At 49.5% G+C, this 17528-nt stretch overlaps 1 protein-coding gene across 3 annotated transcripts in view; it reads right to left on the bottom strand.

The window, feature by feature from the left end:
- The window catches only part of Ccdc33 (coiled-coil domain containing 33), a 96121-nt gene that overhangs the window by 28513 nt on the left and 50080 nt on the right, over positions 1-17528 (bottom strand). For 2 of the 3 annotated variants that reach the window (XM_052188202.1, XM_052188203.1), the window contains exons 8-11: positions 15790-15919; positions 15061-15194; positions 13534-13605; positions 2030-2185 (exon numbers count right to left, since the gene is read on the bottom strand). In XM_052188202.1, the coding sequence (XP_052044162.1) occupies positions 2030-2185; positions 13534-13605; positions 15061-15194; positions 15790-15919 (492 nt within the window). The remainder of the gene's footprint in view (positions 1-2029; positions 2186-13533; positions 13606-15060; positions 15195-15789; positions 15920-17528) is intronic. The other variant, XM_052188201.1, reaches the window with a different exon arrangement.

Here is a 17528-nt window from a genome sequence, read left to right as displayed (position 1 = left end):
TCAAGGTTAGGATGGGTCTGGAGTAGACTGGAATCAGGAAAGAGGGCCAGACACACTACCTTTCACAGGGTATGGAGGGGGGGGGGTTAGCTAAGCACTGGCCTCCACAGACACCCAGCATTTCTTGGATGCTATACAGCATGGGTTGATAGAGCAGGAAGCCATGGGCTGGTATCATATTACTTCTGGACCAGGTCATAGCCGCCATTGGTAGAATGAAAGCAGGCCCCTCGTGGTGGTTATTCTTGCTCAGAGTTTTTCCTAATGACTGATCTTGACTTCCCAGGCTGCAGTCTGGACCCTCTCCTTCAGTTTAATGCTAAAGTTAAAGTCAAGACTGACTGTCTGTCCATGTTATACGATCCTTCTTTATATTTAAAGTCATGGCCTCAAATGTCCACCATCAGATCCATCCTGCCCTGACAGGCTCTTTCCCTCTCAAGCTCTTTTCTCCTTCCTTTCCCATCATTATCACCTCTAATCAATTTTATAGGTCCAGTGAGCTTCCAGCACAGCCATTCCACCCCCTTTAAGTCTCCCACCACAGACAAATGAGCAGCAATCAGTTATGAATGTTTACTGTTGCATATGAGCCAGGCCCTCAGACTCGCTACCCTCAGCTCAGGCCTTAACAGAGATCTTGACCACTCCCACCTGCAGGGCCCCACCTGCTCACACCCAGCTCACACCCAGCTCACACTGTGTCCACAATGTTGGTGGTGGACATGGGAGGCTTGTCCAGACAATTAGCATTGTCTAAATCTCTTCTCTCAGAGGTAGTGTGACTCAGGGGTGAACTCTGCCTTCTGGGGTTGGGTAGGGCTGAGGTTTGGTTGGCTTATATGCAGGCCACAGGGTAAGGGCTCACTGTCCCTCTCTGGCGGTGACCAGGGCGGACCACTTTCACCTTCTCCTTCTTTCCCATCTGCCCTTCCTTTAGTGGCCCCTTCCTTCCTTCCTTCCTTCCTTCCTTCCTTCCTTCCTTCCTTCCTTCCTTCCTTCTTTTCTGCACTAGCTTTTTAAAATAAACCTTCTTTCCTATACTGCTTGGGGCCAGGCTGTGAAGGTTGACAAGAATTGGCTTACTCATGTCATTCCGAATCTCTCAGACTGAGATCTGTACCTTTATTGTCAATGCAAGTAATAGTCGTACTGGAGGTGGCTCCAGAATTCAGCTTCTCCCCTGAGTAAAAGTGGAGTGAGTGTGTGTGTGTGTGTGCGCGCGCGCACCAGAGATGTTCCTGAGAACAATTCCTTGGACAGGAAGGCTCCGCTCTTGGGGAGGGTGCTCCATGTAGGGACATCTTGGATACACCCAGCAGACAGTAGCCTTTCCTATCACCTGATGTACTGTTTCAGAAGGGTGCCAAGTGTCAGGGGTGGATGAGGAGACTGTCAGTGGAGAAGGGCAAAGCCTCCCAGGAGGAGACCTGAGGATTGGATTGGTGCCTTTGCCTAGGGCCTTTCCTTGGGATCTTCAGAGCAGGATTTGCTCAGGGATCTCCTGCGGAGGGCTGTAGAAAGTCATATATGGAATCACTTGAGGTCATTGATGGGGGACCTCAGCTGGGCTGTTGTTTGGGGGGGGGGGGTTATGCTCTTCCACTGTCTGTACCAAGAGGCTGAGATTCAGAAGCGACCCATCCTGAGGCCAGGTCCCAACATCAAAGACTGACCCCGTGCCTGAAAACAGTGGGTTGCTTGTTTGTTTGCTTGTTTGTTTGTTTATGTGCCTCTCAACTGCTCCTTTTACAAGTTAGAGTTTCTTGGGGTCTTTCCGTGGCCCAAGGGACATACTCTGAACTGGTCATGACTGGGAAGGCAAGTCTACCTAAGAAATGAAGAAATGTGAAAGGGAGTCACACCTTCCTACTACTACTTTGGGGGTAACTCACATGTAGTGTGTGCCAAAGGGACAGTCCACTTGCCACCTGGGAAGTCCAGTCCCAAAGGTGGCTTTTGAGCCAGCCTCCCTTCCCACTACCCCATCATAGCGCAAGTCCTCTGTGTCCTCAGGAGAAGCACTCACCACGTCACGGGGCTGAAGCTCCTCTGCTTCCTGTGAGGAATCTAAGGAGCTCATGGACCAGGACTCTCGGATGGCACCCAGATTCTCGTCTAGGATCTTGGGGTTGAGGGTGGGCAGAGCCTTGCTGTTGTTTGGTGTCAAGAGGTTTTCTGGCCTCTAAAAAAATAGAGAGAGACTTTGAACCTGCCCTCCCACAGTGCCTGCTATCCTTCAAGCTTCCTGGCATGGCTCGGGAGGCCCTGCACCCCTGTCCTCTGTCTGCTCTGCTTCCTCCATCTCTCCCTTGCTCGCTGGGTCCAAGCTGGGTCCCCTGCAGTTCCTCCAGCAAACCCAGTGATTCCCAGCTTCAGGACGCTTGCATCTGCTTCTCTCTCTGCCCAGAGATCCTCATACAGCTGTCCCCGTATCATCATTTGGGTCTTGCCTATGTGCAATCTTTTAGGGGAAGTCCTACCCTTCACAGAGAAGCTGCCCCCAACACTAAAGCAAGCCCACTCTTCATAGCACACCATTTTACAGCGCCCCAGTACTTATTCTATGAAAATGCAATTCACACAGTGGGTTTACTTACTGGCTCTCTCTGCCTTCTCCCACTAGTCACAAGACTGAACTTTCATGTAAATGGGGACATTATTATTACCCCTAGTGTCTTGTTTACAGTAGGTGCTCAGTAAATGTTTACATATGCTCAAGAAGTATAGCCCCAATGGAGATGACTTCTAGAACTTTTGACTCCCCTTTCTATCTCTCCTGTTATCACTTTGGTCACCCCTACAGTGTCTCTCTGTGCACTTTGGTGAACCATTCTTCTTCCTGACCTTCCTCTTCCTCCTCTCTTGGGAAGCCTTGGGTCTCTGCCCTCTCTTGGTCAAAAGTTTTCAGGGTTCTTTTAGTCCTATGTCTTACTATATTTTACTACCTATATTTTTACCATGTTGTCCTGTGGTTTTAGGCTTGTTTTCTATTTTTGTTTTTTTTTCTAACAAAACTTCATGCTTCTTGGACATGTATCCGTGGTCTTTTCTTGGGGATAGTCACTTAAGAACCTGTTTGGGGCTGGTGAAACGGCTCCACAGGTAAAGATGCTTGCTGCCGAACCTGAAGACATGAGTTTGATCCCTGGGACCCATGTGGTGGAAGGAGAAAGTTGTTCCCTGCAAGGTGTCCTTTGACCTCTACACATGACCTCTACACATGCACCATGGCACATGTAGACATGTGCACAGACATACAGGAGATAACTAAAAATGTAATGATTCTTTTAATTAAGGAAAACTTGTTTGAAACCCATTGTTAGTTCTACCATCTGCCCATTGTTTGAAGCTTTACACAGTCTCAGGGGTTGCAGAGGCCTGGAAGGTGGTCTGGTTTCACCCTGCGTTAGCTGTTGGAATCCTCGCTCAGCCTCATCGCAGACATACTTATGCACTGGGCAGTGTTTGCTAGAAGCAAACAGAGCCATGGGCACCATGCCAAACAGGAGGGACATGCTCAGGGCTCCGGGTGCCCCAGTGCCGCCTCTAAACGACTGGAGTGCGAAGGGTGTGCGTGCCTCATTACATGAAACAACACACCTGGACTAGATAAACAGACTCTGTGTTCACACGCTGAGGTGTTCAGTGATTTTTTTTATGTGTTATACAATTGGGGGTTCAAAAATGTAACAGGGCTCTTACATACCTATGTCAGACCTCATGTCACCCACACACGAAAGGAATCGCCTGGGACATCCTAGGCCACAAAATGCTCTTGGAATGGAAGAGGGTCCCATTGGTGACCTGGTGAGGCTGACTTCAGCACGCTATTGGTTGCATGGTGTGTATTTTGAAATCTGTGAACACTAGCTTTGCTTTTTGTCTCACTGCTCCTGTTTGAAAAGGGGCAGGATTCACTTAGATGTTCCAAATGACACAGTCTTCTATGCCTAGGAAGTGCCCAGTGCAGCCTCCAGGTCATGCAGTTTGGGGTTTTCTGAGTGAATGTTTCGATAAGGAAAAGTATCTCATCTGTCTCCTGCTCAGAGATTCTGAACACTTGATCCAGAGGTTAGGAGCACTGACTGCACTTCCAAAGGATCTGGGTTCTAGTCCCGATTCTCAGTGCCTACATGTAGACCCACAGCCACCTGTAATTCCAGTTGAGGGATTTGGTGCCCTCTTCAAACGTCTATGAACACTAGGCATACATGTAGCACACAAGAACATATGCAGGTAAAATATTCATACACATAAAGTAAAATGAATCTTAAAAATGCTGATCAGACTGGAAAGGGGTAGCTATAAAATGCTTATTGGATGAAATGATAGGTGTGTGCTGGGGGGGGGCGGGTAGAAAAAATAAGGACTAACTACCCGGGGCAAAGACCACCTCCCTAGTGACCAGGTGGACCAAAGCTTGGGTAAGATGCTGATTCAGGACCTGTAATGACATTTCTCCTCATTTCCAGGCAGAAAGCCAATCTCATGCTCTGGATTTCATAGACTGCCATCTAATCCAGTTAGAGGAGGAAGTAGGAGTAATGAAATCAAAAGAGGTCTCCAGAGGTGCCCCAGTCATTACAGAGAACAGGGACAATTGCTGAGGGAGTCACCTCCCCCACAGCCTGTCTCCCTGCTGTCCATCCTGGATGGTCTCAGGAGCAGCTAGGACAACTCAGTGATGTGGAGTGCATGTTTTTGGGTCAGAGTTACACACTCAGCAGATATTTTTAGACAGATTCTGCTACTATGTATAAATTCTTTTAATTTCATAAAAAGATAAATTATAGATGGGACTCTCAGTCCAGAACAGTGAATTCATCCCAGCAGTCTCTGCTAGGCAGGGGCGTATACTGAGGAGGAGGGAAGGCAGCTGGAGGAGAGGAGGCAGGCTGCAGGAGGGCAGGAGAGAGCACAGCCGTGTGGATGAATGGCCTATTGAGGCCTTGTCTGGCTCTGCTCAGTCCTTCTTTTCTGTGTGCTCACCCCACAAGCTTGTTTACTTGCTTTTCTATTTGGCAGGCCTGCTGGGGCAGCGTGGGGCTGACAAGTGGCCCCTCAGTCTGTAGCTCCGTGGTGGCACCAGATCCTGCTTCATTAGGGCTGTAATTGGGGACTGACTTTGAAAGCTCAAAGAGATGCACGGCCATGCACCAGCTCAGACTCAACACCCAACCCAGCCCCTGTGCTGTGCCAGCTGCTGCACACCACGTGAGAAACACGGTGGGAGAAGATGTCCAGTAGCAAAGTGGAGTCTGTTGAGACAGGCTGGGCCAATGGCGTTCCAAGCTGGCAGCATCTTAGGTCACCTGTCTCCCCTCCCTACTCTCGACACCTCTGCTGCCCTCCTCCCTACTCCATCCCCCAGATCCCCGGACATGCAAAATGCAACAGCTCCTGCTTGCATTGGCAATTACAAAGCAACCGGGCTGCAGCTGCTGTCCGCGGTGCTGAAAGCGCCCGCCTTCCGGCCAGCCCACCTCTCGTCCCCGCCTTGAGCTCTCTTGGTGGGGAACACAGGCCCTTAATTCAATTAGCTGGCCCTGAACCCTCCCCGGGGAGCCTGGAGCGGAAACTGACAAATTCTGTTTAACAAAGACATTTGTCCCCCGCCCGGCCAGGCTTAGGGCTCTGCTCTCCTGTATCCCGTTCATTAGGTATCTAACAAAGTGCGTCCCAAGAAATCTGCTTCCAATCGCTAGTAATTCAGGAGGCCTGATACAATTTTCTCCCTGATAAGGGAGGCTCACCCGCTGGCAAGCACTATAATGAGCCCCGTGCAGTGGCGCCCTGATCAGCCACTGCTTTGTCATTTCCTGTGGCTGCAGTGGTAGGTTCTTATCTCTTCAGCTGTAGGCCAGGCTCAGACAGCAGGCCTCTTCAAGAGGACTTGCCCTCCGTGCATACAGCCAGCCTCATTTGTGGCATCCTGAGAGTGGTTGCAGCTGTGGCAGGTTTGAGCATCTGAGTGGCTCTTCCAGAATCTGGGTCCCACATACAAATCCAGGGTCAGTGCTCACTACAGTGTCCATACTCCCCACAGGCTCTAGGCACTTGTGCCATTGTTCACGCTGGCCCTGGATACATCCCCACGATCCCACTTTCCAAGCCACTATGTGAAGCATAACTCAAACCACGCCTCTGGGTGACATGCCCGTCCCCTGCCTTTGTATTCTCAAATCTCACGCTGGATGCTTAGGGGCACAGGTGAGTTGTTGTTGGAGTGCTTTGTTGCTAGGTACAGGTCAGGGCCCAAATAAGTAGCTGATGAAGTCATATCTGTGTGACCTTGGCTGGCTGGAGGACTAGGCTAGAGTGGTCTGATCTTGATTAGGGAGAATCCCTAGGTCAGCTCTCACTTTCTTAGAAGTTTTTTTGTTTGTTTCTTTTCTAGAAGCTTCTAATCTATCTTTTCTTTCTTCTCATGTCTTCAACCAACAAATTATGCATTCGGCCTGTAAGGAAAGCAGTTCTGAGGAGGCTCCAAACCTCCAGGTTCCTCAGCCTTCCTGGCATCTGACTTAAGACACTATTTCTTGAAGGGCATTGCAGGCTCACATTCTCAAGGCATCAATGGCCCCGAGGCTGCTAATAAATTAGACATGAGCCAGCATCCGGCCTCCTGAATTACCGAGCCTGGAAGCAGCCTTGATCTTGTCCAAGACCCAGGCACAGGTCTTTATGTATCTATCTTTTCCATAGCCCCAGCTCTAGTCAGGGTAGATGAGGAAATTTAACAAATTTGACCTCTGGAGGCATAGATAATCACCTTTCTCGTTTCCCCATTCTCAGGAACTTTTCTGTGAGGGCTGAGAGAGAAATGGCTCAGTAGGTAAGGGTGCTGGCCACTAAGTCTGACAACCCAAGTTTGATCCTTAGGACCCACATAATGGAGAGAAAGGGAAGAGACGACTCCTGCAAGTTGCCATTCAACCTACACACACACACACACACACACACACACACAAATGTAAGGCGGAAATTGCCTCAAAGATAAATGCGGTGCTGGTGATGTTTATCTTCAGTCCTTGACAAGGCCTTTTGATGTCTGCATGATCGGGGAGCTGGTGGAGCAGCTGTCATGAGGGGCAGGTGCTGAGTGATAGATTACTGGGGTTCTGGTATTCCCGTATCCCAAGGCCCTGCCCTCATCTCTGAATGCAGGTTGCTTGTCAGCAGCTCTGGTGCATACGCTGAGAGCTCTCTTCCTGGGTGCTTGCAGGACCCCGCTCTGGGGCCCAGCACAGACCCTAGCTCCTTCATTAGCACCTGCTACCTTTCAGAGTTTATAAGATTACAACTCCCTCTACGAGACGAGGAAAGGAAAGCTCAGAGAAGATCCAGGATGCAAACCAGGACTGAAGATGAACACTGGGTGTGTCACAGACAGAACATCTTGACTGAGCATCATGGGTAACCTGGATCCTGAGGTGGCAGACAGGTGGAATTCTCTGTGTGTTATAAAATCAACATCTGGAGTGACCTTAAGCCTAGAAAACGGGCTGAGATGATGAGACACCACAAGCATATTGTTAGCATGTCTAGGTTTGAAAGAGAAGAAGTACTATGTGAGGGTGGGCTGTCCTCGGGTGTCACAGACTGGATTCCAGGCCTCAGTGGCTCTCCCTGCCTTGGAAGATTCAAACAAGCAGACTCTGGCTGCATAAAAGGGGAACGTGTATCTAGAAAAGGAGCGATGGTCTTTCGCTACCCAACAGTGCCAATGGCATTTCACTGACTTGGAGACATTTTAAGAGAAGACAAGTCAAGAGAAGGTAAACAGGAGTGTGGGAATCACAGGTGAAGTCTGTGAAAAGTCCATCAAGGGGGAGGGCTGATGCAGGCAGGGGAGGGTGAGTGTGCCGTGGAGCTGCACACTCGGAATCTCAGCGCACAGAAAGCTGGGGCAGACGGATCCCAAGTTTGAGGCCAGCTCGGGCTATATACAGGGAGACACTGATTCGAAAAAGGAAAGCAGTAGATGCCAGGAGGCCTGTCATGAACATGGGAGCTGAACTCCCTGGAGATGGGCTCAGGAAGAAGACAGGCCACTGGGAGAAAACACACTGAGAGGAAGGAAGGAAGGGTATACAAGGATCTTTAGAGCTTAGCTAGGGCTTCCTGGAAGTGTGCAAACTCCCATCATGAAGCAAGCTAAAGAGCCTATAAGACTCTGTGTGTGTGTGTGTGTCTGTGTGTGTGTGTGTGTGTGTGTGTGTGTGTGAGAAGAGTGATGTGGGAGATAAGAGCCTGTGGTGTCCATATTGTCCCTGGAGCGTGCGGCACCAGTGAAGGCAGCAGCCCAGGAGTGGTGGGAAGCAGGTGGGAACCCTGGAAGACAGGGTGGTGGCTTCTGATCCACACCTTGAACCTGTAACTGACCCAAGGGCCAGCGTGGTCCTGGGGAAAACACCGGCTTTCTTTTACCACCCACACCTGTCTCTTGCTTCTTCACCTTGGATTGGAAGACCCTCTAGACTGCACCTGAGCTACTAAGGGAAGGATGTTGTGAGGAGGAGGAGGAGGAGGTACTGAGCTTTCTGTTTCCTTTCACTCCCCCTTGAAATAGTGAGAGCAGAGAGTGCGGGGAACTTTAGGGAAGGCATCTTGAAATGCTGGCAGGGGAAGGGTCTCTTTTCTGGGCCCATCCTCCTATGATCGTGTTCTCAGAGCTGGACTCTGAGGGTGGGAATAGAACCTTCCAAAGGACTAACAGAGGTGAGAACTGTGTGGCCCTGGGTGCCTGCTGTCTAGGCAGACAGACATGCTTGTGGAGAAATGGAGGTAGTTTTGGTTCAAGATTTCTCTAAGGACAAATCCAAAGCAAGCACTCAAGGCTTTCCAAAGATCCTTTCAAAGCCTGTCTGATTATTTTGTCCTTGCCTTCCCACTCCAGCCATTGGGCTTACTTCACTCTGGGCACCAAGGTGGTCCTTTTTGTGGCCTCAAGGGTTGTTTTACTGCGCTTCTGGGGAGAGGAAGAGGGATTTGAGGGCCAACTGGATTGTGTCTTCCACTTATCTCTAAGACCAGGACCTCAACGGCACCTCCTTGTACCAGATTCTAGGCATCTAGAGGGAGCCAAGTCTCCCCATGTTCTTTAATGTTGCAGGTTGAGGAGGGGTGGCCACGCACCTGAGAAGCCTGACGTCTGCCTGCCTGAGGTCCTCCAACACCAGTCAGCCACTAACTCTTGAAACCCAACTCTAAATGTACTGTGTGACCCAGGTGCTTGTGTGCTCCTGCCCTGCCTCACTTACAGGGCGCGTTTCCTGGCAGGGGCAGGAACAAGCCCAGTGAACACCTAACCTAGTATGTGCACAGCAGGGTCAGCTGAGGGAGAACTGCTCATCTTGGGCTGCACTTCAAAGAGGCTGCCTGCAAGCTGGAGGGCACCCTAGATGTGGTGGGGTTATTCAAAGAACGCACGCTGCCTTGCTTGGAGAAGCAAAGCCTCTTGGGGGAGAACAACACATTTCTCTCTTCAAAGAGAAAACACTGATCAGAAGGGAGAGGCAGGACACCAAGGAGGATTCCTGTGTGTCTGTGGAGTGGCCTGGGCTCATCGTGGATTCTTAGTGCCTCTGGGTCCTCCAAAGTCTCCTTTAACTGGTTTCCTGGAGGAGAGGCCCGGGCGTGTGTGTTCTAGTTTATCCATCTGCATGCATTGCTCGGGCTCTCTCCCGCACATACAGCTCCAGCTTCAGACAGATCAGAGGCAGCAAATGGTAATACTTCAGGGTGACCACGCCCCCATATCTCCACCACTAACAAACCCCTCTGAAGCACAGTATCCCAAACCAGAGATAATGCTTGCCAGTCACTGAGCGAGCAGGCTGTGTTAGCTGATCAATCTGCCAACATGCCTGCTGGCTGATGACACCATCATTGCAGGCTTGCCACTGTGTGCTGCAGCCACAGAGAGCAAAGTCAGGAGCATGGGGCAAGGGGAGACTGGGAGGGAGGGGATCTCACTGGGAGGGTTTCTGTCTCTTAGAGTCAGCTGCCTTGTCAGGAGGAGGGGCTGCTGTTAAGGGGAGTGAGCTCCCTGTCATGTCAAAGCAAGGAGAGAAGACAGGGTGAATGTGACTGAGGACGGTCCTGTCCAGGCTTTGCTGAGAGAACCTCTGCTGTCTCCTTTTGGCTATCCCACCACACTCTCGACCCTGAGCTCTGAGATGCTTACTAGGCGTCTAAGGAACTGGAACAGCCAGAACCTTCTACCCTCAGGCTGGAAGCGCTTCCTCTCTATGCCTCTCTTGGCCACTGTGCAAAGAGTTACCCAAGGATGGACTTGTCAGTTATGTAGGCCAGGTGTCCCAAGACACTGGAAGCTCCTCTGGGGCAGCTGGAGTGGGCACATGACTCTGGTACTTTGTTCCTGGTCATGCCTCCTGGAGCTTGTAGGCTGTCCTGGGAGAAATTAACGGGCAGTCCTCGTTCTGACTCTGCCATCACTGGCCCATAGGCTGGACATGGAGAAGTACAGCATGGACCACGAAGCTACAGCCTCCTCTAAAGAGGAGCATCACAGTGGAGAGAGAGATCCTGGCCTTTCACTGCAGCTAAGCTCCAACTTGAGTCAGGGATTGTTTCCTCGTGAATGCCAACTGCTTTTCTAGGGAGTCTGGATTCTGTCATCTCAAGGGTCAAGAGACTGTGTGTGCATCCTGAACTGGTATCTGCTCATAAACCCTCATGCTCATTCTATCCCCCTTTTTCTATGAAGGGAAGAACATTCTTTTTCTTGGCATTGTTTAACCTCAGCACAGCTGATGTATGTTTGTGGGTGTGTAGGGATAATGATGCTTTTAAGGTGACAGGGATACAGGGAGAGGACCCTTTTAGATTTACCTGACTCCATCACCAATTCTTAACACTCTTCTTTTAACCCTTAGTGGGAAGATATCAAAAGAGCCTGTGTCTACATTAGGGAGGGTCATGTCCAAAATTAATTGAATTAATGTGCACACGGGCTTTATAGGCACAGGGCATGCCCACACTTCGATCCACAAGGTCATGTGGTGAAATGTTTGGCCTGGACAGTGGCATGGAGGAGATGCTCCTTAGAGTTGTATAATTGGACAGGATGAAGAGGTGGTAGTCAACGCTGCAAGGACCGGATGATTATTAGCCTGTTTGCAGCAGTGTTAGCAGTCATGTCCCTAAATTGTTCTTCAATGTTGTAGAATCAAAGTGAGTCACTTGTTGGTCACTTCTCAGATGTAGTCACCAAGGAACAGCTGAGCTACAGAGAGATTATTTGTGTGCCAACACAGGTGTGAAGGCATCTGTCATTTCACATGTTTGGATGCATGTGCACATATGCCTTAAATGCATGCAAAATGGAAGAGATATGTGCATGTGCATATCTGTGCATATATGACTGTCCCTGTGGAAACACTCATGTGTGACTGACATGTGTAGAACCTTTGTGTACAAATTCTTAGCTGCTCCTCTGTATTTCTGCTAGTAATTTTTTCCCTTGTACACACCTTATCTTGGCCTCTTTTCTTTTCCTTTCTTCTTAGAAATCCATTACTAAGAGGGTTTTTTTTTCCACCCCACCTCCAGGGGAAGGGGGTTACAGAAAGGAGGAACAAAATCACAAGGCCCAGATCAAAACACTCAGCAGCTAAATGAATTCGGCAGCCTTTTCCCGCATGACTTGGAGGGATAATTTAGTGAGGCCGCCAGCTGGAAGGAAAGGGATTAATTCTGCACTTAGCACAGCTCCAGTGAATAATTCATCACCAGAGACCTTTGTGCCCAGCCTTTGGGCAACAGAGGACATGTCCTACCCACCTGCCTGTTGCCTGTCTGGCCCCACCAGGCTCCTGGCCAGGGACACATAGCTCTCTCTCCTTCTTGTGGTTGCAGGGCGCATGTGTCCTGGGGCAAGGCAGAAGGCAGAGGGAGATGGCAAGAAATGGCCAGTGGCTATTGACAGTCCCTAGTCGCCGAGAAGGGCCCAGAAGGCCAGGACACTCTGGGAGAGATGTCACATTTCCCAGCTTTTCCTTTCTTAGGGATTAAAAAAAACATTTTTAATTGAAACTTTTAGTTATTATGCAAGTACGTTGTGTGTGTGTGTGTGTGTGTGTTACATAAAGGTCAGAGCACAGCTTTGTGGAATAAGTTCTCTCCCTCTTCCTTTACATCCGTTCTGGGATCCACCTCAGGTAGTCAGGCTTGAGCCATCTCTGTAGCTCTGGGTCTTTTGCTTTCTGTGACTCCTCTCACCCAGTTTTCTTGTTCCTGCTTTAGATGTAGTGGTGTGTATGTGTGTGGGTTCCATGAGCAGAGGTGGAGGGATCTGGAGAGGATGGTTGTGAACACTTCAGTGAGGAGGGGCTGGGAGGGGCTGGGGCTCTCACACCGTCGTCTTCTCAGATTTCAGGCCCAACAGCATGGATTTCTCATGTTCTCCATGGGGAAGGACCTAAAGACCTGAACTACTCCACAGCTGTTTGGCCTGAGAAGCTAGAAAGAGTAAACTAGCCCGTAATCATCTCTTAAACATTTCTTGGGCTCAGAGTCAAACTGCCCACATCCCAGTACCAGAGAGGGAGAGGGGGAGAAGTTTCACTAGGAAGCTGTCAAGTACACCATAACCAATGTCAAAGCTGGACTTGGCCTAAGTGGAGCTGGCTAGGGGAGCAATGGCCACTCACCAGGCAGGGCTGGCCATGACAACTACTACTTGTACTAAGTTGTGGCAAGCAGGATCCTAAAATGGGTCCTCAAGTCCCCACACCTAAATCTTTAGAATTGCCAAATAGAAAGCCATCGCTTTCACGGTTCTGTTGAGTTTTATGACAGAGCAGACCTTGAGATGTGATGATCCAGTTCTTTTTAAAAGCACAGAGCCTTCTCTGTCTTCTGACAGAAGAGAAAGTCGGAATTTCAAAGTGTGCTGCAGACTAGCTGTGCCTGCTGGCATAGCAGTACAGGGACCGTGGTAAGAAGGCAGGCACGTGGGCGGTCTCCGGGAGCTGAGAGCACCTTGGCTAGCAGCCAGCAAAAAAATGTGGGCCACCAGTCCTGCACTGCAAGGGACTGGCTCCTGCCTGCATCCCTAAAGGAACTTGGGATTACATCCTCATATTCTAGATAAGAATGTAGCCTGTTTACTGACATTTTGATTGCAGACATGCTACCCAATATACACTCCGGAGGCAGAGGCTAGGAAAGGGGTCTCGCTAAGTACATGGTCCAACAGGAAGGGGCTGATCTCCCCTGGCACCCTTGTGGAACTTTGACCCCTGCTTAAGCAGGTATGAGTTAGGTTAGGTTGGGCTAGAGAGAGACCTGGGTCTTTGTGGCACTTTGTTCTTGCCTCTTCCTAGCATTCTGCCTGACTTCATGGGGCCTCAAATCCCCTCAGAGCTTTCAACCAAAACAACTGACTCTTCCTTCTCCTTGACCCCAGGCTCCGAGACTTAGCACTGGTAAAGGACATTGTCACCCACTTAGGAGGTTATGGGAGCTGACACATGCCTGACCTTCCCAGGCCACCACCCTTACCTCAGTGGAAAGCAGCTGGAAGGAGAGATTCACCGAGGGGGCTTCTCCATTGATGGTTTTTAGGTTGGTGTCCTGGGGAGGAAACACAGTAAGTCCGCATGGCCAGGCCAGCTGCCAGCAGGCCTCTGCTTCACCTCTTCTTCTGGCTTCTCCAGGATGAGGGAGGGTGCCAAGGTGTGGGGGGGGAGGGGGCGGGGAGAAGTGCCAGAGTTGGCCTCCTGCCTGTTCCTGTCCTTCCACACTGCTCTCTCCCTCCATTCACACCTGACTGGCACTTCCACAGTCATCTTCTGGCAGAGCAGAAGTTCCTGCTTGCTGTTATGTCAGAAGTATTTAGGGAAATGGTGGCTCAGAAATAGACAATGGTGCTGGTGGCACATGCCTGTAATCCCAGCGCTTGGTAAGTGGAAGCAGGGTACCAGAGCTCAAAGTTATCACTGGTGACATAGCAAGTCTGATACCTGAGAACCCGTCCCCCCAAAAAAATAAAGAAAAATAAATGTAAAAGATGATAAGATAATGATATAGTTTTCTTGTATTTTTTCCAATGGGGATTGAACCTTTGGCCTCTTGCAAGCTCTCACACTGGGCAAATGCTCTTCCTCTAAAGCCACACTCCAAGCCTTGGTTATTTTATTTTTACTTAACTATTTATTTATTTACTTTTTTAAGGTCCTCAGGTTGGTCTCAAACTCATTCTGTAGCCCAGACAAGCCTCAAAGTTTCCATTTTAAAATTTCATTCCAGAATTTACAAGCCTGTGCCACCAGGCCTGACATTATTGAGAACTTGTTCTAAATGCTTTATGTATTTCCTGACCAAATCCTGTAGCAATTGTTTGTGTGTGTGAATGTGTGTGTGAATGTGTGTTTGTTATATAGATAAGAAAACTGAGACATAATACTAAGCATTTTTCCCACAGCAAGGAATATAATCCCATGAAAGTAGGCACATGGTAAAGCCAGAATTTGAACTCAGTCAGTCTGTCTCTAGACCCTGAGTATAGCCCTCTGCTTCCTGTATCCTGGATGTGTGGATAGAGATGAGAAATGAGGTCTTGGTACGTACTCATCTGTCCCGGGTCCTGTAGGAAGTAGGGAAAGCCTTGGACCCAGTCTGGGAAAGCCTGAGCTCTTGCTTTTAATCTCTGGGGTCCCAGGTTTGCATTCCCAGGGGCTCAGCCTGGCTTGTCACCCCACCTACACAGCTAAGACTAGTCTTTGGTGTTCCTCACACTTGCAGGCTTCCTTGTTGGGTGCCTGATAGAGGCTGTTAAGAAGTTACATTTACCCAGATGGTAGTGGTGCATACCGTACATCCTAGCATTTGGGAAGCAGAAGCAGTCTGGTATCTGAGTTTAAGGCCAACCTGATCTACAGAGCGAGTTCCAGGACAGCCAGGGCTACACTGAGAACCCTATCTAAACAACCCCTAGTCCCAAAAGCCATATTCCCTTCTATAGGTGTGGCCATGGAGGTAGGGGTGGGATGGGGCCGTGTGGGGGACCAGCTAACAGCAGGCACTTACAATGATGGGGAGCCGTTCCACTTGCAGTCCTTTCAAGGTTTTTCCTGCCAGCATCTTGTGGTATAGACGAGACTTCAGTGGTAACACGGAGACACCCAGGGGCTGGCTGAGGGTCCATGGTTTGCTGCTTTTCACTGCGAGGAAAAGGACTGCCAAATGAGGTCCTGCCAATGACTACCCAGTCTACTGCCCCAGCTTCTTAGATGGGTTTTTAGTATTCCTCAGGCTCCATCCTTGTTTGTAGACACGTAGCTCTCTGGGTTCCCAATGACTCTACTTCCCTGCCTCCTGTTTCCCTTACACACACACACACACACACACACACACACACACTGACTCTTTGGTTCTTCAGATATTTATCAGCTCAGCATGAACTCTAAGCAGATTCTATGTCCACTGGTAATTTTCTGGATTGCCCTGTCTCTGTCCTCCGGGTGAGTGTGTACCTCAGTTTAGACTATGGGATTGGGACTTGGGGTCATCTGTTTCCTCTGCTGTTCTCCCAATATACTCTCTCCTCACTGATGGATACTTATGCTATCCAGGTTGGGACTGGCCCATGAGTCCCGGCCTGTGCTCTGAAGCTACCATGGGGGCTGCCTGCACTGGGGGCTTCCTGGCTCCTGGAGGCCCTTAGGCAGTCTTTGCAGCTGGCAGGCAGGTGGCCCAACCATTCCTTCACAGGACTCTCCTGATGAACTCTGTCCTGATGGAATGCTGGGTACGTACTCGAGGCAGAGGGGAAATACTCCAGCACCAGGGCTGTGTTCTCCGAGAAACTGGTGGCTCCATCTCGGCCTTGGAAGAGGAAGGATTGGTTCCACGAGGGCTGCTCCGGGGGTCCCCCAGGCTTGGACAGCTGGAAGAGGGGGCCATGCCTTCTTTCAGATTCAGTTCTATGTGTGTCCCTTACTTGCCCCAAGTGTTTGTCTCAGTTATCAAAAGTCAAAAATAAATAAATAGATAAATAAATACTAGGAAAACACCTAAACTCTTACATCAAGGCAACTACTCAATGTTCTCATTTCCTTCTCTGTATATTTTATATGTATAATTGTCATTCTGCCCTCTCCCACTTATCAAATCAAAACCTAAGCATACCCAGAGTCTCAAAAAACTCTCATTACTCATGACTTTAGTAACTTCAAGATACTGTGTTTGGCGGCATTGACCTATAATTCCAGCACTTGAGAGGTAGAGGCAGGAGGATTATGAGTTCTAGGATAACTTGGGCCATTTAAAGAGTTGAAGGACAACCTCAGCTATGTGGAGAGTCTGAGGCCAGCCTGGGTTGTATAAAACTCAAAACAGACCCCACCTTCATTAGATGACGCTTTGTCGTGTCCAACTGCCCTGAGTTGTCCTTTTCTTATCAAGTTCTTAATTTGTATGTGTGTGTGTGTGTGTAGGCATGCACATGAATGCATGTGTGTGTATGTATGTGCCTATAAATGTGTGTGCATATTAATGTGCATATGTGTGTGCATAAGTGTGCATGTTTGTACGTGCATGTGTGTATGTGTGTGTGTGCATACAAGCACACCCATGCCACATTACATATGCAGAGGTCAAAAAACAACTTGTATGAGTTAGCTCTCTCTTCTCTCATCAGGTGTTAGGTTTTGGGTAATCAAACTCAGATTGCTAGGGTTGACAGCAAGTGTCTTAACCCTTGGAGACATTTTGCTGTCCCATTTTTTAAAAAAAAAAAAATTAAATCTATGACAATATTGAGCCAGATGCTCTTTGCCACATACCTCTGTATCCTGGACTACTTTCTAAGTACAAATACCTGAAGTGATTGTTCAGTGAAAGAATTTTCATGCTCTAGGGTACTTGCTAGCTGTGTCTACTGTTTTCATACTCAGCCTCTTTCTGTTCCATGCACGTTCCTCCAACCCCTTTCAGAAGAAGACCACAGGTCTTCAGATTTCAGAACCTGGGTTTATCTGGCTTCAGGCCACTGGAGTCTCAGGTGACCTGAAGGCACCATCAGGCAGCAGATGGGGCACATGCATTGGAGAAGACTTGGAAGACCAAAGGTGACAGCAGTGACTAATCCCTAAATGAGGTAGACTTTGGGTGGTTCAAAATCCTCAAAAGAAGCAGTCCAGAGGAGGCTGGAAGTTGAGGCAAAGTGAAAGGGGAGGAAGGGGCTTCTGGACGGAAGAATGAAAACAAACAACAAAGTGTGGAGGTGGCACGGAGCTCAGCATGTGTAAGGACCCTCCCTGGAGGCTGGAACTCACGGGAAAGCCTGGAACCCACACCGATAGGAAGGTGGGAGAATAGAGGCCTGCGTGGCCTCAGTGGGGGCTGCCTGCTCCCAGTGGAGTCACACTCGGGAGGATGAGCTGTTGAGGCAGGAGCTGTCGGCAACAGTGGTCCTACCTTTGCCTTCCTCGGAGGGATTAACAATCAACACAAGCACTCCAGGGGTCACTGACGCCAGGTGGGGGGGATACCGG

Source organism: Apodemus sylvaticus, chromosome 7 (assembly GCF_947179515.1).
Source record: "Apodemus sylvaticus chromosome 7, mApoSyl1.1, whole genome shotgun sequence".
NCBI lineage: Eukaryota > Metazoa > Chordata > Mammalia > Rodentia > Muridae > Apodemus > Apodemus sylvaticus.
This window is presented reverse-complemented; position numbering and strand designations above follow the sequence as displayed.